The 21,488-nt window shown below is 35.8% G+C and overlaps 1 protein-coding gene across 4 annotated transcripts in view; it reads right to left on the reverse strand.

The window, feature by feature from the left end:
* Uvrag (UV radiation resistance associated) overlaps positions 1 to 21,488 on the reverse strand; it is a 282,472-nt gene that overhangs the window by 254,891 nt on the left and 6,093 nt on the right. For all 4 annotated transcript variants that reach the window (XM_003468551.5, XM_063256475.1, XM_063256477.1 and 1 more), the window contains exon 2: positions 4,425 to 4,542. In XM_003468551.5, the coding sequence (XP_003468599.1) occupies positions 4,425 to 4,542 (118 nt within the window). The remainder of the gene's footprint in view (positions 1 to 4,424; positions 4,543 to 21,488) is intronic.

Below are 21,488 nucleotides of genomic sequence, written 5' to 3' on the forward strand. Positions count from 1 at the left end.
TAAAAATTAAAATATATGAGGAGTTTGTATGTTTCAGGTATTAGGAATACAGCAGTAAGCAAAACTGACCTAAAAATCCATGCCCTCATACAGCTTACACTCCAGTGGAAAGAGACATGCATTAACCAAATAACTAAACATATGTAGTATATCAGATGATTTTAAGTACTGTAAAGAAAAATAAAGCACAGAAGAAAGGAGCTTCCTAAAAGGATTAGTAAATTCATAAAAGGATTAGTCTGTGATCAGAGAGTTTCTTTGAGAAAAACCTGTAGTGTGGAGGTGGAAGAGCTAATTGTATGGATATCTGGAGTGAAGTGCTCAAGCCACGTAGAAAAAGCAAGGTCAGAGGCCCTTGAGTTAAGAAAACTTAATGTATTCATGAAACAGCTATGTCAGTGTGGCTGGGACAGAGAAAGGTGAAAGAGGAGCAGAAAACAAATCCTAAAAGGGAGCAGAGGGTCAGCTTATCAGGCTTTTACTCTGAATGAGAGGGAAAGCCAGTAAAGGGTTTTGAGGTCAGAAATAATTTTCATTTTAATAGAATCTTGCTATACCATGCACAGGTACAAACTCCCTATGATGAATGTTATCATTATATATATGTAAAATGTACCAATAAAATAAAAAGGAAAAAAAATAAGATCTTGCCTGAGAATAGACTGGAGGCAGTTTGGGGGAGGGCATGGGTAGACAAACCTGTTTGAGGAGTATTTCAACAATCCAGGCGCAAGATAATAGTGGTTTGGCCAAATTATGAATATAGTGTAACAGCAGTAGCCAAAAGTTACTGAAAGATTGGATATAAAATATAAAAGAGGGCAATCTAGGATGGTTTCAAGGTTTTTATCCAAAGAAACGGAACTGTCATTTTCTGATCAAAGAAAGAACACGGGAGCTGTGTCATAGGTAGAACATCAGAAACTTGGTTTCGAACATATCAAGTTTGAGTTACCTACTAAACTCAAAGGGGGATGTAGAATAGGCAACTGGCTGTAAGAATGTTAATTCAGAGGAAGGGTCAAAAAACATGAGACTTAAGAAATCACCAGACTGGGGCTGGGGGTTTAGCTCAGCGGCATAAGCACCTGCCTTGCAAGCAGGCGGTCGTCAGTTCGATCCCCGGTACCGATAAAAATGAAAAAAGACCAAAAAAAAAAAAGAGTAAAAAAAAAAAAAAAAAGAAATCACCAGACTGAATTTTATAGAGTTCTTACTCTGATATCTCCAAACTACTTGGTATACCATAAGAGGATATGGAGATGAGGGGATGACTCATTTCAAAGGTCCTGAGCTAGATGGCCAGCACATTAGAAAAGAAGGAAGGGAAAGGAAGGGAGGGAAGAAAAGGAAGGAAGGGTAGGGGTAGGAAGGGGATATGGGGAGAAGAGGAGTGGGTAAGACAGGATAAGGAAGGAAAGCAAGAAAGACAGAGTAGAGGGAGGAAGGAGAGGGGGTTGGTTTTATAAAAATTCCAGGTTTAATAGGGAACCAGAATTAGAACTACATACCTGTTCTTTAACACAGACTTTGTTCTCTTTGGATGTAATAACTGATATGTAATGTGAACTACGTTAAATGTAGACAATCTCCTAAGAGCATTCACAATTTCATATATATCCTCTTGGGATCTGCTTTCAATTCAGCTAAAATAAAAAGAATAGCTTAGAAGCCAGCATTTCAGATACTCTTCCAGTAAAAAAAAATTATCTGTGAATCTTAAGAAATGACATTACTAAACAGGTGGTACAGGAAATATACTGAGAACCAACTGGCCTTTTACTGTGGTCATTTTATACCAAGGGCCATAGAATAATCATGAAACATTCATGTTCATCATGACAAGTCCAACAAGATATAGTAACATTAACTGTGATTACTAAGAGAAAGGTTTCCCAGTTTTTCTACAAGTTAAAAGTTATAGGGCCAAAAAAAATTCATGAATAGATTTCATTCCATGATGACATTTCAGAGCAAAAGAGTCTAAGAAATTATCATTTCTCTCATGTTAATGACAAATTAACCAAAACTGACAAGAAAGACTAAATGCCCTACCCAAGACGCTTCTCCGTGAGTGAGCGAGGAGTAGGTGAGGGAGTGAGTGAGTGTACACCACCATCAGGTCCTGGAGTTCCAGCGGTCTGTCACCATCTCCTTCCTAACTGTGTAAGTGATCATTTCGCTGAACTAACTTCAAGAAACAGTCTATGATAACTTCTAAGTTCAAGGTGTAAGTTGAGTCAGATGAGACAAAAAGCGTAAGAAAAGTTACTTGCTTTCATCTTCACATCATGATCATCATCAACCAGTCCCATAGCTATTCTCTTTTTAGAAGATATTATGACTCACATTCCAGTCCTTATAACTGTTATCATTTTCAAATTCCTAAAATAATACCAAGTACTATTTACTACTATCAAAGATAACACTGAAGAAAGGATACAGTTTAATTAAGAAAATCAAAGACTCATTATAGAGAAACCCTCCAAAAATTTAAAACAGTCCAGTACTGTCATATACTGTAGTGATATCACCAATTACAAAGTAGTAGATTCAATGTTATTAAAGACTACAAAATCACTTTTGCCCTTAAACCATGTAGTGACCAAAGTGTTATATTTTCCTTCTGGACACATAGGAAGATTACGTTTCCCAGTCTCCTTTTCATTTAAAAAGAAAAATAAGAACTAATTTATGGCCAAAGGAATGTGACAGAATTGATGTGGACCATTTCCAACTAAAAAGCTTTCAAATAATTCCTGTTCTCTTGCCATGCCAAAGTCCATAAGCAGCATCCCAAAACAGAAAGAGTCTGGACATCTGAGTCACTACTCAGAGAAGAATCAACCAAAGAGTACCTGATAAAGAACAAGACATAGTATGGGAGATTTATGTTAAGATATGAAACTTCTGGCATCTATTATAGGACCTGACCTTAATCATTTAGATCTGCATAACTGTTTTAAACTCTGCAATGGTTAAAGTAAAAAATAGTGAAATAAAATTATATGAAGATGGAAGGATTTTTATCCTTTGTACTCAAAATTACTTTAAAAGTATTTGCTATGGGGAGGGGTTCCTACTCTATATACTTCTTAACGCTTTTCTGGTATCAGCATAAGCTGCTTCCAAAAATAAAAACAGTTAACACTGTTAAAACAACCACTCATTAGGGCTGAGGCTATGGCTAGTTGTAAGGCACTTTTTCCTAACATATGCAAGGCCCTAGATTTGATCCCCAGCACTGTATAAAAAAAAAAATTAAAGAAATATAAAATAAATAACAATCACTATTTTAATAAAGGTGCTTCAATAATTTTTAAACTAAAAATAAATATCACTTCAATTTTTCATCCTGCCAAGGACAAAATTGAAATATGTTCTTAGTATCTTTTATTAAAATAATGTTACAGTACTTTAATCACAGATCTCTAATCACATCTTACCAACCATTATCTTATTAGCTGTTGATTTTCACAAAAATCTATTTGATAAGAAATCTTTATCTCCACTTTACAAAGCAAGACTCAAAAAACCATGACTCTATCCAAAGTCACAGAGCCAGTAACTAGCTCTAAGTAGCTAAGGAAGTAAGTACTCATAGAGCTGGCAAGTAGCATAGCTAAACTATTGTCAATGTATTTTTCAGTTCTAAGCCAATGTGCCCATCATTTCACCATGCTTTCTTGCTAACAACACCCTCCCATGTAAGTCACCTGATTATACACTATGCTTTTCACCCAATAGCATTCCAAATATGATTGTGATTCTGAATCAAATACTTGGTCTACTGTTAAAATCGTCACTTGGAAGAAGTACAATGTATGAAAATGCATCAGAAGAAACCATGTCATTCTTCTGAAAAATGATCCACATAAGCAGAGAATTATCATGAGACAATACAAACTGACTCCTATATACTACCACAATATTAAAGAAAATAATTATATTTTAGAGAAAAGTAATAGAATAAGATCCTAGATTCATATTATCAATCATTAATGCTAGCTATTAGAATATTAACCAATATTATTCACCGAAAAATGACAAAATATCAATGAAGGCCCAGGTCCCTGAAAGAACTTCCATTAGCTACATTTCTTTTCTTTTTTTTTTTTTTTTGCAGGGGGCCGCTTTGGGATGCCGACTGGAGACAGGGTCTCACTATGTAGTACAGGCTGGCCTTGAACTCACTAATGTAGCCCAGACTGGCCTCACTGCAGTTTTCCTGCCTTAGCCTCCAGAGTGCTGGGATTACATGTGTGTGCAATATTTCTTAACAGACACAGTGGCTCAAGATATATTTTCAGACAGCCTATTTAACTTTCCAATAAGCATTAACAGTAGGAGGCATTAAAAATTACTTGTGTTACCAATGAATAAAAATGAGATGTAACAGACTGTGAGCCTACACATTCCCTTACCTTTATATATCTTTTCATCATTACACAAGTGAAGTGTGAAGTAGGTATCAAGGAGCTGATATCCATTTCTATTAACAATGTTCCGAGCAGCTATGTTCCGCAGATGTCGAAGTCGTCGCTAAAAATAACAAAAAAAGGGGGCATTTAGCTTTTTACTCCTACAAAATGTTCTCAACGTTTCATTTCAAAAATGAAATACAATAGGTTGTCCCAGTCATTTATTGTTGAGCCAACAACCATGACAGTCTCTTGACACCTCAGCATCCTCTAAATAAGTATACCTGCCCTACTTCATTTATAGAGTAGTTAGTTCCAAGTACGAAATCGGTGACAAGATGTGAAATATATTTGAAAACATAGATATTACAGAAAAGCTATACACCTGCAGAAAAAAATTAGTATTCCTTGGAATATAAACTACATAGTAACTTGCTTTTTTCTGTAGGATTCCAATAGACTGGATGCAAAGTCCATCTCACACCAATAGCAATCCAGATTGCAAACATATACCCCTGCTGTTAGTAAAGTCTAAATGCCAGATCATTCATACAACCAGCAAAAAAACCTTTAAATTTAAATTTTAAAAAAGCCAAAAAGCAAAAGTAAGAACTTACTGTACTCTAGCCTGCCAACAACTCTACTGTGGTGAGCTTAAATTCTCACTTCACCACCAATGAGTCTCTTTATTCTAATTATACCCCCTTCTTAATAATTTCTCCAATCAGGATTGGATTATTTGGAGTCACAAGTGAAAGAAACGGAAAAGCAACCACAGAAATTAAAAAAAAAAAAAAGTACAAGATAAGCCTATGGACAGTCAAATTACATCATAACAAAGAGAAAATGCTGTAAAATTTGAAGTCTAGACACATCAAATCCATCATCACCCAAAGCTAGTTCCCCTGGCAGAAACCAAATATTCAGTTTTAAAACATACTTAAAGCTCTCCCTTCAGGTTAAAAGCCAGTCCACTCTCCTGAGCCAACTCCATCTGCAATTGCACACGCAGTAGTCCAAGGGCACAGCTCTTTCTTCCATGCCACATACAACTGAATCCTTTCTCCTGAACTATAGACCAAGGTTTGCTGAGAGAGAAGGTTACTGTCTAATACATTTGTTTAATCCTCTAAGTATGAAAAGCTCCAAGTATTTCACAAGTTTCCTAGGGCTTACCCTGAAAGACTGATTTTTGCACAGTCCACCAACAGTTCCTATTTCATACTCTGCATTACCACCATTTTCTCTTGCCATATGTTTTTTGTTAGTCCTTTCAGTCAAAGGCACTAATCATCAACACACAAAAATCACATTTAATTTGCTCTATGATTACAAATTGAGCTGTCTCCAGAAAGACCTGAAAACTTAACTTCCCATCACCGTTTTCAAACCTTCTGAAGTCTGAATTCCTTAAAACACCGTGCACTGCCCTATCTCTACTTTTGCTTATGCCAGCCCCACAAGCTACAAAACTATCCCTCTCTATACACACTGCAAAGTTCACTAGAGAAGATTTTTCCTGGATTCTCTAACTAAAATTATTTGTTCCTTTACTATAATAACTTTTTAAAAATTTGCTTCTATTTCTCCTGCCTTGAATACATTCAGTTAGTTATTGTTTACAGTTATTTTCCCTATTAACCTAGCAGGGAAGAAAGCTTGATGATAAGGACTATTACTATCACTGTACTGTCAACGTCTATTAAATGATTAGCATGTTACACACTGTGCTAAATCATACATGTGATCATTTAATCCTCATGTGACCATTTAGTCCTCTTAACAAAACCCTATGGAGTTAGGTAATACATATTGTCATTATCCATTTCATGATTTCAACATTCCTAAGTAACCAAATGCAACAAAAAATATCTGAAAGTAGACATTTCAAAAGGAGGAAAAACAGAAAGTTGAGGGGTTACACTAAATATGTATTTATATAGCTCTACTTACATATTATATACATTTAATGTATACAACTTGGTCTTTATACTCCTTTCTTGCTAGAGGACAGGGCAATGACCTATACTTCAAGAGAATTTTATGACAAATGCAATCATAATGGAACTGACAAAGCAATATACAGAGTTTGGATGGCAGCTGAATCTGTAATGAATATGTGAATATTGTTAAAGAGATCTTTGCATTATGAAGTTAGTGCAATTACCTTCAAAGTATCTTCTGACTCCCAAGTTTTAGGTGAATTGCCACTGTATCCACAGATGTAAAGAAAACAACTGACAGTATCAGAGTATTTTATAAGGTTTTTAAAAACCTACAAATTAACTAACTATACTTAAAACAGTGACTATGGGTTGTGTGACTTTGCATTTTCCTTTATTTTATTTTTAAAAAAACATTGGGATAAGTATTCTCATTATACCATAATTAATTAAAATACAAGATGCTCCCATAAACTAGAGTGAACAAAGGGAATAAATACTTTATGGTAAGTGACTGATATAATATTAGTGAAAGATAAGCCTTTTTGTGTTCTATGTCACAGCTTCTTTGATAACGTTCATTCCAATTGTATCATAAAGCTACTTTTTATTTTTTAAATGTTAACCTATAATAAAAGATAATAAAAATACTTTATCAAGTTATAATTAGCAGAGTTAAACATAAATAAACTGCTAGGACAAAAATGTTCATTAGTTTATTGGTCTTCATAGGAGATTTCAAAATTGACTTAGTTGGGCATGTTGGTACACACTTTTAGTGACAGCACTTGGGAGGCTGAGACAAGAGGATCACTCCAAATTTGAGGCCAGCCTGAGCTCCATAGTGAGTTCAAGGCCAGCCTGAACTGAACTACACTGTGAGACTCTGTCTTTTTTTTTTGTCTTTATTTGAGACAGGGTCTCGCTATGCAGTTCAGGCTGGCCTTGAGCTCACTTTGTAGCCCAGGCTGGTCTTGAACTTGCAACAATCCTCCCACCTCAGCCTCCGAGTGCTGGGATTACAGCTGTGAGCCACCACGCCTGGCTTGAGACCCTGTCTTAAAAAAGAGTGAGTATATGTTGAGAATAGAAAGAAAACAAATGCATTAGTATCAAGGAAAAATAAAAGAGAATGGCAAAGCAGGATAGGAGGGGTAAAAATGAAGGAAGAATGCTGAGACAGAGAAGACAGGATTTGCCTAAAGTGTGGCAATTTCAGAGGCCCAGCTTCAAAGTAGTTCACATAACTCTAACTGACACTGATAGGCAGAAAGACTCATTCTTCTCTTTGTTTCTAACTAAGTAATCTTTGTTTTGTTTTTCTTTGGCAGTACTGGGGAATGAACCCAGAGCCTTCCCATTGAGTTGCATCCCCAATACTGTTTGTTTGTTTGGTTTTAGACAGAATCTTGCTAAATGCTCAGGCAGGACCAAAATTAGCGATCCTCCTGCCTCAGTCTCCCAAATGCTGGGGTTACAGGCATGCACCATTGCATCCAACTTAATTTTTTACATCTAAACATTTATTAGGTATATAAATATGCATAATTGGGTCAAGCCCAAATAATATTTAAATTCAAAAAATGTTTTGAGCACAGCCAAAAAAAATGAAATATTCAAAAAACTAGAATTGGCGGTCCCATTTGACCTAGCTATTCCTCTTCTGGGTATCTTCCCAGAAGAATTAAAAACATCATACTACAGCAAAATAGGTGCACCCTTGTCTATAGCAGGACAGTTTGTAATAGCTGAAAACAATCTAAATGCCCATTGACAGAGGAATGGATAAACAGATATGGTATTTTTATACAATGAAGTATTACTTCATAAAAAAGGATAAACTTCAGACTTTTACAGGTAAATGGATATAACTTGAGACCATACTCATAAGTGAAATAAATCGGTCTTGCACATGTAAATATCATATTGTCTTCCTAGCACGAGAAGCTAAAAAAATTATATATGTATATATTTTATATAGCTATAATATATAAGATAGTTATACCACTAATTTATCAAATTCACTGAAGAGAAAGGTTTATGCTAGTATTGTTTGGACAATAAAATGCAGGTATCTTGTACTCTGAATAACTGACTTGAAGATAACAATACATAATGTATTAACCATTGCTAATTATCATGTTTTGAGGTTCTGCTTTTTGAAATTAAAAAAATGAACTAAGGTATAAATTTAACAAAATGTGTACATGATTTATCTAAGAAAAAACTATAAAATTCTGATTGATAAAGATATCAAAGATCTCAAAAAGCAAAGACAGTCAAAATACATAAACGGATAATTTAAAAACTCAGAACAACCAACACAGTATGAAGAAAGAACAAAGTCATAGAAATGACACTACCATAAAATGACAGTATGCAACACAGTGTGTTATTGGTGAAAGAAGAGACAAACAGATCAGTGGAACAAACTATGAGTCTAGAAATAGAGCCACACAAATATAGTCAATTATTTGTGTGTGTGTGTGTGTGTGTGTGTGTGTGTGTGTGTGTGTGTGTGTGACAGCTCAAAGGCAATTCAACGAAGTCTTTCAACAAACGGTGCTGGAAATGGTCATCTATATGCAACATAAAAATGACTCTAGACATAGATCTTACACCTTCACAAAAATTAACTCAAAATATGACAAACCTCAATGTAAAATGCAAAACTATAAAATTCCTAGAACACAAGAGAAAATCTAGGTGACCTTAAGTTTGGCAATGACTTTTTATATATACTGCCAAAAGTATCGATCCATGAAAGAAGCTACTAAGTTGGACTTCATTAAAATTTAAAACTTGGCTTTACTTAGGCTTACAATGTACCTTAGTGGTCTGAAACATTTAATGGAATCTGATGCCCACTCTCCAGATGGTGGGAGAACACAGAACACAGAGAATCTAAGAACTGATCTCTGAGCTGAAACTGAGGACAGATCTCCACAGTGCTTTTAGACTACAGCAAATCCTCAGAACTCATAGATTTGACTACTCTAGAGTCTAAGGTTCACTCTATAATATCTCATGGGCTGGCAACAGCATCTAACATAAACTGCTTTAGATCTTCTCTATGGCAGAAATGACCCTATGTGACTTCTATGTCTAAACCATAAAAGGTAATAATGGCTTCCACCTGATTCTCTGAGGATATTATTCCTTGGAACTTCCTGACTATGTTGCAAGGAGGCCGAACAGTCACATGGAGAGGACCTCCTAGCTGCTCTCCACAGCCCAGATGATCCCAGAAATGACCAAGCTCAGAGTCTCTGAGCCTCTGAAAATAACATCAAGGTAAGCAGGGTCAAGTAATTCTCATATGCCCAGGCCAAATTGCAGATTCACATGCAAAATAAATGTAGATGATGTTGTTTTAAGCCATTAAATTTTTTGCTACATAGCAAGAGATAACCGAATAGTCCTATCTGGTTAAACAGCCATGCTACCGTAAATTAGTTCCTGTCAGGGTTGTTCCAAGTAAGGAAATCAGTGCTGGGGAAAACATAAATTGGTTCAATCTGAAGCAAAGGAAGCTGAGTAACAATTAGCAAATTTTAAAATGCATGTAATATTTGACCAAATATTTTAAGCAATTCCACAAGTCACAAAATGAGCATAAATTTATTCACTCCAATCGTGGTATTAAAGCAAGTACTCTACCACTCTTAATTGGTAGCACATTCACATAATGGAAATTCATATAACTATCTTTTAAAAGTCATCAGAAGTGCTGGTATGAAACATCAAGGGAATTTTAAATGTGCACAGAAAGAAATATTACTGTACAGCCCAAATAATGTAGATTGTAGACTGGCAAATGAAAAAGGTCAGAGAGCAAACACTTTGAGCTTTTCAGGACATATCCAGTCTGTCTGCATATTCTTCTTTTTACTTGTTTATAGGCCTTTAACATCGTAAAAACATTTTTATCTCATTAATTTTTACAAAGCCAGCCACTGCTCAGCAGCTTGCTGATCCTGATATAGATAATCACAGATATGATATAATTTTTCAAAAAAGAAGTATTTGCTTCAGAAATATAATCAAACTTATCCTGGATACCTTCCTCTCATTCATACTCTGAGCTCCTGGCTTCATTTCTTTCTTAGTTCAGGCATTTATTCTAAACCCAAGACCAGGCACCATGACAAGTAAGAACAATGATTCAGGTTATTTCAGTTAATTTTCACTTTTTATAACTTTTTGGGGTAAAACAAAAAGAAAACCTAGGAAAAACTTGTTTTTCTGCATTTCCACAGGAGGTAGATACCGAATTATTGAGCCAAGAGAGTAAGCTTCATAAATTCAAGTCAATCTTTTTAAAAAATAAAAAACTTTCTATATTATAACACTCTGGATCACCTGTTTTTTTCCCTAATCCTGTGATTTCATCTGAAAACTTCACTGTGAAAAGTTTTGAAAGAACACAAGAATGCTTTAAAAACTAGTGCTACTGAGCCTGGTGTGGTGGCTATAATCCCTGTACCAGGGAGGTCAAGGCAGGAGGATAGCCTTGAGTTTGCGGCCAGCCTGGGTGACCTAGTGTGAGACCAGTTCAGCCTAAACTACAGTGTGAGATCTTGTCGCCAAAAAAAGAAAGAAAGAAAGCAGTAACAAAAGAACAAGTCCCCGAAGCTACTACCTGTAGTAAAACAGTGAAAACAGTCAATGTGACTGACAGTCAAGCAAGCAACCCAACAACCCTAAACTCTCATGAAATACCGTCCAGTTCCTGTTCTTCTTAATTTACAGCTTTTCCTCATACAAATTAAACTGAGGCCTCGATTTTAACATTAATTCTGCTCTCCCTCAACTTCAAATCAGCCCAGTAAGTTGATGTACTTAGTAAGCACTATTAAACTCTAACACAGGAAAGGACAATACACATTTCTGTGGCAGAGTTACTTTTCCTTTCCCTCCTTCAGCCTAGTACTCTAATTCTTTAAAAAAAAGAAAGAAAGAAAGAGAAAAAGAAAAAGAAAAAAAAAATTAGCCATGTGAATACTTAAGATGTTACCTGCCAAACGATCTTTCTCAGATTTACAGAACCCAGATTTGAGTGAGCTTCAGGTACCATCGAAATGTTTAATGCCACACCCTCTTCTTTAATTCTAACCCAAAGCACATGAATTGCTGTGATGTTTAACTTGTGACTAGCCAAAGGTGAACTGCATATTCCAGTAAGGGAGAGGAAAGAGGGGATACACACAGGCCCCAGTGGGCAAAGATCTTGCTTAGTCTCCTGCCTACTATCCTCTTGGTCCCCCTTTCCCTTCCTGTAAAAGGCGCTGACACCCTAAGTTCCCTAAGACAGAGCTACAAGGACAGCAGTTCCTCCCTTTTCTTAAGACTGACCCTTAAATAAACCCACTTCCTTCTACCTGCTCTCCTGTCCAAGTATTGGCTTTCAAGCAGTAACTGGATCTGGATCCAGTAACATTATCTCTACCCTACTTACTCCCAATCTTTGTGGAAAACCACTCTTTTCTTCCATTTTCCCTTTATGCTGTTCTAAGAAATGGGTCTTCATCGTGCTAGATCACAACAGCCTCCTGCCTGTCTCTGTTTACCTTCTCTGTCTTGCTTCTCCCTTTCTTCTATATTGTTGGTATTTCTTTCACATACTAGCTTTGGAACTAGGGGATACAAACACAATATTCCTTTATTTCAGAGTGGGTAACCTTGCTAAAGAGTGAGAACAGCTGAACTTAGCACTTTGGAGGCTGAGGCAGAATGACTGCCATAAGACTGAGGTCCTATCAATATATATTGATATAACATTTCAATATACATTAAAATGTCCATAATAAAAGTTTTGAAGTAATATTAATAGGAACAGGAAAAGGATAAGCTCCTTTAGGAGCCTAAAACTAATTAAGCTTAATAGTTGGCTAATTAGATAATAGACGTGGTTACAGATAAATCAGACTGGTAAGACAAAAGAATCAAAGATGATCCCTAGGGAAATGAGAATTAATCAATAAACGTATTAGGGCAATACAGTAGTCATAAAAAACACACACAGACACTACATCTAATATCAAATCCCAGGTGGCTTAAAAACATTTAAATATATTTAGTTAAATAGGAGTAAGAAGTTCTAGTATACTTTTGCAAAGGGTGGCTACAGACAATGATAATACACATTTTTGTAAAGCCGGAAAAATTGTATTAGTTTCAGGGGACAAATATATTTACCCTGATTTAAACATTACACAACATATATATTTATTGAAACATCACATGGTACCCTATAAAATTTTGCTTTTACATATCAGTTAAAATGTATTTTAAGTTTTAAAGACAAATAAAAATATTTACGCCAGGTGTGGTGGCACCTATAATCCCAGCACTTTGGGAGGCTGAGGCAGGAAGATCACTGCAAATTCAAGGCCAGCCTCAGCTATATAGAGTTCGAGGCCAGCTGGACTACATACAGAGACCCTGTCTCAAAAAACAAAACAAAACAAAAAATAAATAAATACATATTGTATATATATGCCCTGGTAGATGTGAAGACTTATTATGCTTTCAATTTAGAAATTTATCCTGGAACTCAGCCAACAGGTCCTTCTTCATATAGTAATAAACCAAATGATGCTGTGAACAGATTTGTTGCTCTCATCTCCCAAACTAATCAGAATGTGACATTAGGCAGTTGGTGCACCAGTTTTAAAGTGATGTTACAGAAATGGAAATGAGTAGAGTACAGGGCTTTTAATTTTTTATGTTTTTGTGGAAACATTATCTAGAGGTGTTTAGACTTCTGCTTTATAGTGCCTGGCATACCATGAGTACTCAGAAAAAATGTTAAAGTAGTATGCTAGGAGATATTGCATAGGAAAGAGAAGGACATTAGAATATTACGGATGATCAGACAGAAGATGGTACCAGAAAGTATTTGTAGGGCCTTTGGATTTACTCATTAAAGCTTGATTAGAATGGGAGGTCCCTGTTATATAAAGGCAACCTGAGTTAGTTCTGGGGCCAAGAGAAAAAAAAAAAAAATACAGGTAAAAACAATGGTAGTAGAGACATGGAGGTTTTATATGAGGAATACCAAGTCACAGCTTGTTTGTCTTGGTAGGTTTCCAAACACAAATTCTCAGCCAAGTACAGTGGAGTATGCCTGTAATCCCAGGACTTGGGAGGCTGAGGCAGGAGGATCACTGTGAGTTTGAGGCCAGCCTGGCCTACATAGCAAACTCAAAACCAGTTTGAACTACACAGTGAGACTCTGCTCCCCTCAAAACAACACACACACACACACAAACACACACCCACACACACACACACACACACACACACACACACACACATTCTCCCTGATGTCAGCAAGTTAAAGTTCAACGCTTTTTAATAACTTGTATTCTCTTAAGGAATTAGCTTGAGCTTGCTCTTTGGAACTGAGCTATTGTTTGCAGAAAAGCAAAGTTATTTTTTATATTATGAACAATAGCTTTGGAAACTAAGTGAAGAATGTGGACAAGAAGAACTGTAAGTCACAGTTTTTCTGCAAAAAGGACTGACAGGTGTGGATAACTGATTGAATGGGGAGGACAATGAAAGACCCGAGAGGCAAACATGTTTGAAAAGTTTTAAAACAAGGGATCAGGAAGCAAATGCTTGATGTACCCAGCCCAGAGGACCAGGCGTGGTGCCACACTTTCATTATGCTGCTTATTAACGGTGTGAACATGGGTCGGTCCTTTTATGTACACCTCAACTTTATTATCTGAAAAACAAGCAAAATAACTTCTTACATTTAAAATGTGTATAAAAAGTATCTGAGCATCTTGTTAAAGTACAGATTCTGACTGAGTAGTTCTATTCTGGCACTTGAAATTCTGCATTTTCAAAATATTCCTAGATGATGCAGAGTAGCACAGGCTTAGATGACCTTCATGGTCATCTGCAATTATATAATTCTATTTACTGAATGTTTCTGCTTTAGAGATCTGTTTCAGCTTTCTGATGTTCTCATCTCTATGACGGTAGTTGAATTCTAAATCTCTTTATTTCAGATTAGAAATGCTGAAATCAATTCATCATTTCCACTGTTAGCCACATCTCTCTCATGATGTCTCTAATAGTTTTTGCCATGAACAATTTTAAAGCATTTTATATGGTAAGTTTTTTCCCTCACAGTTTCTCAGTTTTGTATCATTCTTAAACCTCTGAGGTTGTAAAGTTAAAAAAAAATCTCCAGATTCCACCTCACCCCAGAAAGAATGGGTATTAATCAAGAAATCAACCAATAACAAATGCTGGAAGGGCTGTGGAAAAAGGAACCCTTCTCTCCATTATTGGTGGGAATACAGACTCGTGCAACCACTGTGAAAACCTATGTGGAAATTCCTCAAAAAACTGGGCCACAGGTCCCATTCAACCCAGCTATTCCCCTTCTAGATATCTTCCCAAAAGAATTAAAAACATCATACCACAGTGATATATGTACACCCATGTTTATAGCAGCACAGTTTGTAATAGTTAGATCTTGGATATAACCTAAATGCTCAGCATCTGAGGAATGGATAAAAAAGATGTGGCATTTTTATATTATGGAGTACTACTCAGCCATAAATAAGGATAAACTAGAGACTTTTACAGGTAATGGGCAGAATTTGGGAGCACATTCAGTGAGATAAATAAGACCCACATGTAAACACTTTCATTAGTGTGAGAAGTTGAAAAAAAGGATGTATATGCATATAAAAATAGTTAAGATAGTTATACAACTGATTTCTCTGAGTTTACTGAAGACAAAGATTTGTGCTGGTATTGTTCAGACAACTGAATGCAGGCATCTGGGTGAATGATTTGGGGACTACAATGTGCAATATACCATTGTTGCCCCCTGATTGTCATGCTTTGAAATTTTTTTGTAGTTTTTTTTTTAATCCTTGAAATAAAATGGATTTGGAAAAATAAATAAATAAAATAAAAATTTAAAACCCTCTCCAAAAGTTACCATACAGGTCTTCTTACCACATCTGATTATCTAATATTACTGTACTATTAACAAATATATTTAATAGTGCATAGTAAAGGAATATTTGCCTCAAGAAGCTGCAAAATCATATTCAAGTTACAGGAAAAAATGTACCAGACACTAATCTAGTATCTGATATTTTTCTTTTTTGTTCTTTGTTTCTGTTTTCTTCAGCCTACAAAAATCAACCTCTTGTCATCAACCATTGGAACACTTACAATATGGAATGGAGTACTGTCTGATTCTAGAATCACAAACAAAGATAATTATAAACTGTTTTCTTCTTGATGGTGCTGGGTACAAGGACCCAGGGCCTCATGTATGTCAGGCAAGTGCCCCGTCACTGAGCCATGGCCTCAACCACAATTATTTTCTTTAAATTGGCCATGAATGGTATTTCAGACATATAATCCCAGCACTCTGGATGCTGAAGCAAGATCATGAGCTTAAGACCAGGCTCGGTTACACAGTGAATTCAAGGCCAGCCTCAACCAAGAGAAACCCTGTTTAAACACATACCCCTCCAAAAACAAGCTCTTTAAATTTGTTGTAACTCTGTGCTTTTACAAATCAAAAATGAACACAGCCACAGATAACCCATTCTCTTTGCAATAATTAAAAACCAGAACAAAGCATCTTTCGAAAAGTTATCCACACAGGTCTTATTACTACATCTGATTATCTATTATTATATTATTATTAAATATATTTAGTAGCCTATATTAAAGGAATATTTACTTGCCTCAAAAAGCTGCAAAATCATACTCAAGTTACAGAAAAAAATACAGTAGAGACTCATGTAGTATCCAGTATTCAGAAATTTAATAACGATTAATTAAATTTTCAGTTTTAGAGGAAACTCCAGGCTGTACATATATTAAGTACACACAACATTGAGCCTCACCTTCAGTTCAAAATTTTCAATCTTTGAAATGATTTTAACTTTATTTCTATGTGTCAGTTTTTTTATTTTTGTTCTAACTTTTCTAAAATGTACTACATATTTTTTACCTTATTAAAGAGGACACTTAAAGGTAAGTTAGCCTTTTCCTCAAAACTCAAAGTAGTGGGGCTGGGGATTTAGCTCAGCGGCATAAGCACCTGCCTTGCAAGCAGGCAGTCGTGAGTTCGATCCCCGGTACCGATAAAAATGAAAAAGACAAAAAAAAAACTCAAAGTAGTCATAATGGCAACAACTATTCTCTGTTCTAAATCAGACCATGATGCCCTGAAACTCCAAGAGCTTTTGAAAGTCTTACTATTCTGTCAGGTTATCAGCTACCACTGTTGCTTAGATCTGTGCTGGACCTACCTGCATAGAATCTCCTCCCCCTACAGTATTTGTTTCTGGTATGCTATGGGAACCTGAGAAAGCAAATGCACAACTAAATTTTCTGGGATAATTTCTAAAAGCAAAGAGTAAAAGAACTCTAAATGAAAGCCTAAGAGATATCTTAGAAGGTAAATTCATGCACTAAACACGATTCTGTAGTACTTTCAGGGCTCACAAGTCTCTTTCCTTTATTTCACAGTTGTTGGTTACAGTAACTTCCTGCTTCCTAAAGAAGGGTCTAGGAAAAGCATTTCCCAAAGTACTTCATAGAAAAAGAATTGTATAGACAGATGCATTTGAGAAATGCTCATATTAAAAAAGATCCTAATTTTAATCCCTTACTGAGCAATGGATCTAAAGGTTGGGTTAACCTGCAGACACATACAGCTAAAACTTCTGCTTAATCTGGTGTTCCTCAAATTTACTACAAAGGCCCTTGTAGTCAAATCATATCTACTAAACAGCTTTAGATGTTAGAATTCATTTCAACAAATTCTGGCCTATCTCATCTATATAAATAAACTTTGAGCCAGGTGTAGTGGCACATGCCTGTAATCCCAGCATTTGAAAGGCTGAGGCATGAAGTTTGCCCCCAGTTCAAGGCTGGTATATGCTACACAATGAGTTCAAGGCCAGCCAGAACTATAAAGAGACCTTGTCTAAATAAATAAATGTCATACAGCATTCAACCTACTTGAATTTATTTTACTTGTTTATAATCTATGTCTGGGGTCAACAAACTATGGCCCATAAGAAATGCTGCACTGCAAGATAAAAAGGTTTTATGTATTTAATATCTAACGATGATAAAAATTAATAAATATCTCATGACATGTAATTTAAAATTTTGGTGTCTACAAATAAAATTCAACTGGAATATACTCTTGCATTTATTTACAAACTATACAGAGCCATTATACTGTAATGCTATGGCAGAGTTCAGTAACTGCTACAAAAACAGTATAACCTACAAAGGCTACATTTATTTACTATTGGGCCTTTCACAAGAAAGTTTGCTAAATGCCGGTCTCTCGCGCACTAGAAAGTAAGGTCCATGAGACAGTGTGCCTTTGTCATGATCACTGCTCTATTTCCAACATCTAGACTGTCCCAGGCATTTATAAGCATTCATATTTGTGAAATGAGAAGTATATTAAAATGAATTTTAAGAAGCCAAACAAAATGAGTAGTCATACTTGAAAAACTTGCTTCATACTAGTCAACTTTCCCTTAGAACGCTGAGTTAATCCTAATACCTGAGGTAAAGAAGGAGAAGTTTATTTCGGATTATAGTTTTGGAAGCTTTAGTCCATGGCTGATTGGCCTGCTGCTCTGAGACATGTAAAAGAACACATCAGGTGGGATCACATGGTAGAGAAAGCTGCTCACCTCACAGCCACTGGAAAATGAGAGAGAGGAAGAGGAGGAACTAGTGCCCTACAATCCCCTTTAAGAACGTACTTCCAGCCGGGCATGGTTAGTGCACACCTGGAATCCCAGCACTTGGGAGGCTGAGGCAGAAGGATCGCTGTGAGTTCACCACCTCACTGTGAGTTCACCCGCCTGAACTGCATAGAGAGATGCTGTCTCAAAAACAAACAAACAAAAACATACTTTCAATGACCAAACTTTCCACTCCTGGGTCCCAATTCCTGAAGGCTGCTCCACTACCCAATAGTGTCATGGGCTGGCAAGCAAGCCTTTTAACAAATGCATCTTTAGGGGACACTCACCCAAACTGTAGTGTCTTTCAATGACACTGGACCTTACAGAATATCGTAATGATCAGATGAATGTCACTGAGAAAATAGTACTTCTTTCACCTATTACATTAAACATCTTCCATACAGAATAAACTGCATTAAATCAGTTCTGAAAAACAAACTTAAAATACCTACTTTTTGAACAATTCCATAATGGTAGCAACTCTATCTTGTAATGAGTATAATTCTATAAATATCCTTGACCTGTAATGAGCACCTGCAGCCCACCTGCCTCCTGTGGTGATCCACATTCTGAAATAAAAGTTAGAAAGTTTTTTTCACTGTGCCCAGTATCATCAACTCAGTAGATGAAAGAAGTACCAATTTTCTCAAGGACATTCTTTTTATAAAAAAAGACAAAGTTAAAGAATTTTTCTGTAATCCTGTATAAGACTATTTTCATTGTATATTTTTTAAAGTTTAGAAGTTAGCTCTTAACACAAAAGACTAACTGGAATTGAGGAAGGAAATAATTCATATCCTCTGAAAGACATAATTTTAGGTTGGAGGAAATATGACACAGTTTCAATTCCTGTCCCAAAAATATTCAAAAAAGGTACTTTTTAATTATCTGTTGAATAAATGTGCCTCAGTTCATTTTGCCCTCTTCGCACATAGAATTAGTTTTAATTACAAATTATAGATCAGTCACATATTAAAAATCAAATTTTTTTCTCTAGAAAACAAGGTAAGTCTGATTCCAACTTTTACTTTATCTTCCCTTTTTCCTGACCCTACAATCTACTCACAAACATTAAAAGTAGATTCAAGTTTCATTTTCCTGATATTCCCTATTATTAAAGAAAAAGTCTGACTGTAACTTTTAGGACATTCTAAACATCATGATAGAAAGAAATGCCAGATATTAATGGACCACCAAAGAGCTTCATTCTAATACTCAGCTTAGATGCAGCTAATGAGCATTATCTGCCTCAGCTTAATAAAAACACTTTTATAGAGCTTTCACAAAAGAACGACTAAAATGTCTACTAACATCACTACTAAAGTCTGCAACAATCAGCGCCCCATGTACACAGAATAAAATCCCTGCCATTAAAACTCCTATAACCCCAATCCCCAGATGGCTGCAGAAACTTACTAGGATAGAGAACTAGGATTTCTTAAGAATTTTCAAAGAAGACAGGCATGGTAGGTACCCAGGGACAAAACAGGAAGCCTGGTCACCAGAACTCCAGATGAACATTCCAAAGTTTCCCTCTAATTCACACCATAAAACAGAATGGGAGGCTGGAATCTCTGTGACTTGCTGTTGAAGTTTAAAACACAGCCCCTATATCATTTAACTCTAGCCCTAGATCACTAAAGCTGTGAGGCTACCTAAGTCCCCAAAGGCGTGTCAAAGCACAGAAAGAAGTTCAAGAAGTTCCCAATATAGAAGTTCAAAAGTCCCAACCACAGTGGAACTGCTCACCAGACCCAGGTTCTGGTTTCTTCTTTGTCACAAGCAAAACATACAATACAGATTTGTTAAAATAATACTCTACACAAAGTCCTGGGAGTCAGGAATAAATAAACAGACCCAGTTCATGGCCAGCACAGTTTCACCACTTCAGCTTTTACATATCTATAACATTCCATAATTCAAAATGCATGTTTCCACAGAAAACAAGTTTATGTTACAAAAAACCAAGAAAGTACATTATGTATAATAAAAATCCATTAAGTTTTCTGTTCTTCAAGTGTTCTGCCAAGTATTCTACAATGTAAGGAATCAAACTGTTAAAATGCAAAGTGTTGGGGCTGGGGATTTAGCTCAGTGGCATAAGCACCTGTCTTGCAAGTGTGTGGTCATGAGTTCGATCCCTGGTACTAATAAAAAATTAAAAAAAAAAAATTAAAATTAAAATGCAAAGTGTTGAAAACATTTAACAAGACAAGGCATTATGATGTCACAAAGTATAAAATCTAAAATATTTCATTTCCAACTCTCAAAATATCTTAGGCTGGGTGTGGTGGCACTTGCCTGTAATCCCAGCACTTGGAGGCTGAGGCAGGAGGATTGCCATCAGTGAAAGGCCAGTCTGGGCTACATAGTGAGTTCAAGGCCAAAAGTTCAAGGCTGAACTACAAAGCAAGCCTCTGCCTCCAAAACAGTCTTTAATTTTTCTAAAACACCTTGAGTTTGAAGCAATACATATTAAAAATGACAAGTACCTCTTGTTCTAGCAGTATCATGTTTGCCAGGTAGAAATACACAGCTTATCAAAATACACATTCGGAAACTACAAAAATCTAAATTTTCTCATTTCACTCCACACTTTAGGCCCAACTTATTAGTTTCAATTCTTCTCTTGCTGTATTTCCAGTCAGTTTCACTTCTGAATTTTTCTGCCACAAACTTAAGAATTGTGTTTCTGTGGAGAAATTTTTAAGTAAACACTAAATGAGAACATAGTTTTTCCTTTCAAAAGAAAACTAAACATTTTCAGCAGAAAAAAGAAAGAAAAAGAAACAATGAGGAGGGAAAAAACACTTAAATTCCTGATGGCATTCTGCCATGTAAAAGTAATGATTTTACGATGGTGATGTCCTGAGTTTCCAAAGCTTCTTCATAGTTTTATTTAAAAGAACCACAGCAGCTCAAAAATTGCCATCATTTTATTTTACAAATATACAACCACATATTGCATTTTTTTGTTTGAGTCACAGGGGACTTGATAAATATTTGCAGAAGGAATATTTATACATGGCATGGTACTATGCTGCACAGGGCATATGTTCTCAGTAAGATGCAGCTTTCCCTTTGACTTTGGTGACCTTACCAACCCAATAATTTTTTTAAATAAAAAGATAATTGAACAAGATATTTAAGTATCTAACTAAATGCAAGCATAAAAATAAAACATGTATCATATACTGCTAAGTTACACCTGAAATCTGCTTTTGTGCTTCCACCGTTGTTTTTCCTGTATATGTTTCAATCCTATCCAATCTAGTATCTCCTTTCTCTCTATAGGCTATACAGGTTTTCAAGGGAAGAACTATGCAATTAAAAAAAAAAAAAAAAAAAACAAG

The sequence above is a fragment of the Cavia porcellus genome, unplaced genomic scaffold (assembly GCF_034190915.1).
Source record: "Cavia porcellus strain 051 isolate PalLab524CR breed Dunkin Hartley unplaced genomic scaffold, mCavPor4.1 scaffold_9, whole genome shotgun sequence".
Lineage (NCBI taxonomy): Eukaryota > Metazoa > Chordata > Mammalia > Rodentia > Caviidae > Cavia > Cavia porcellus.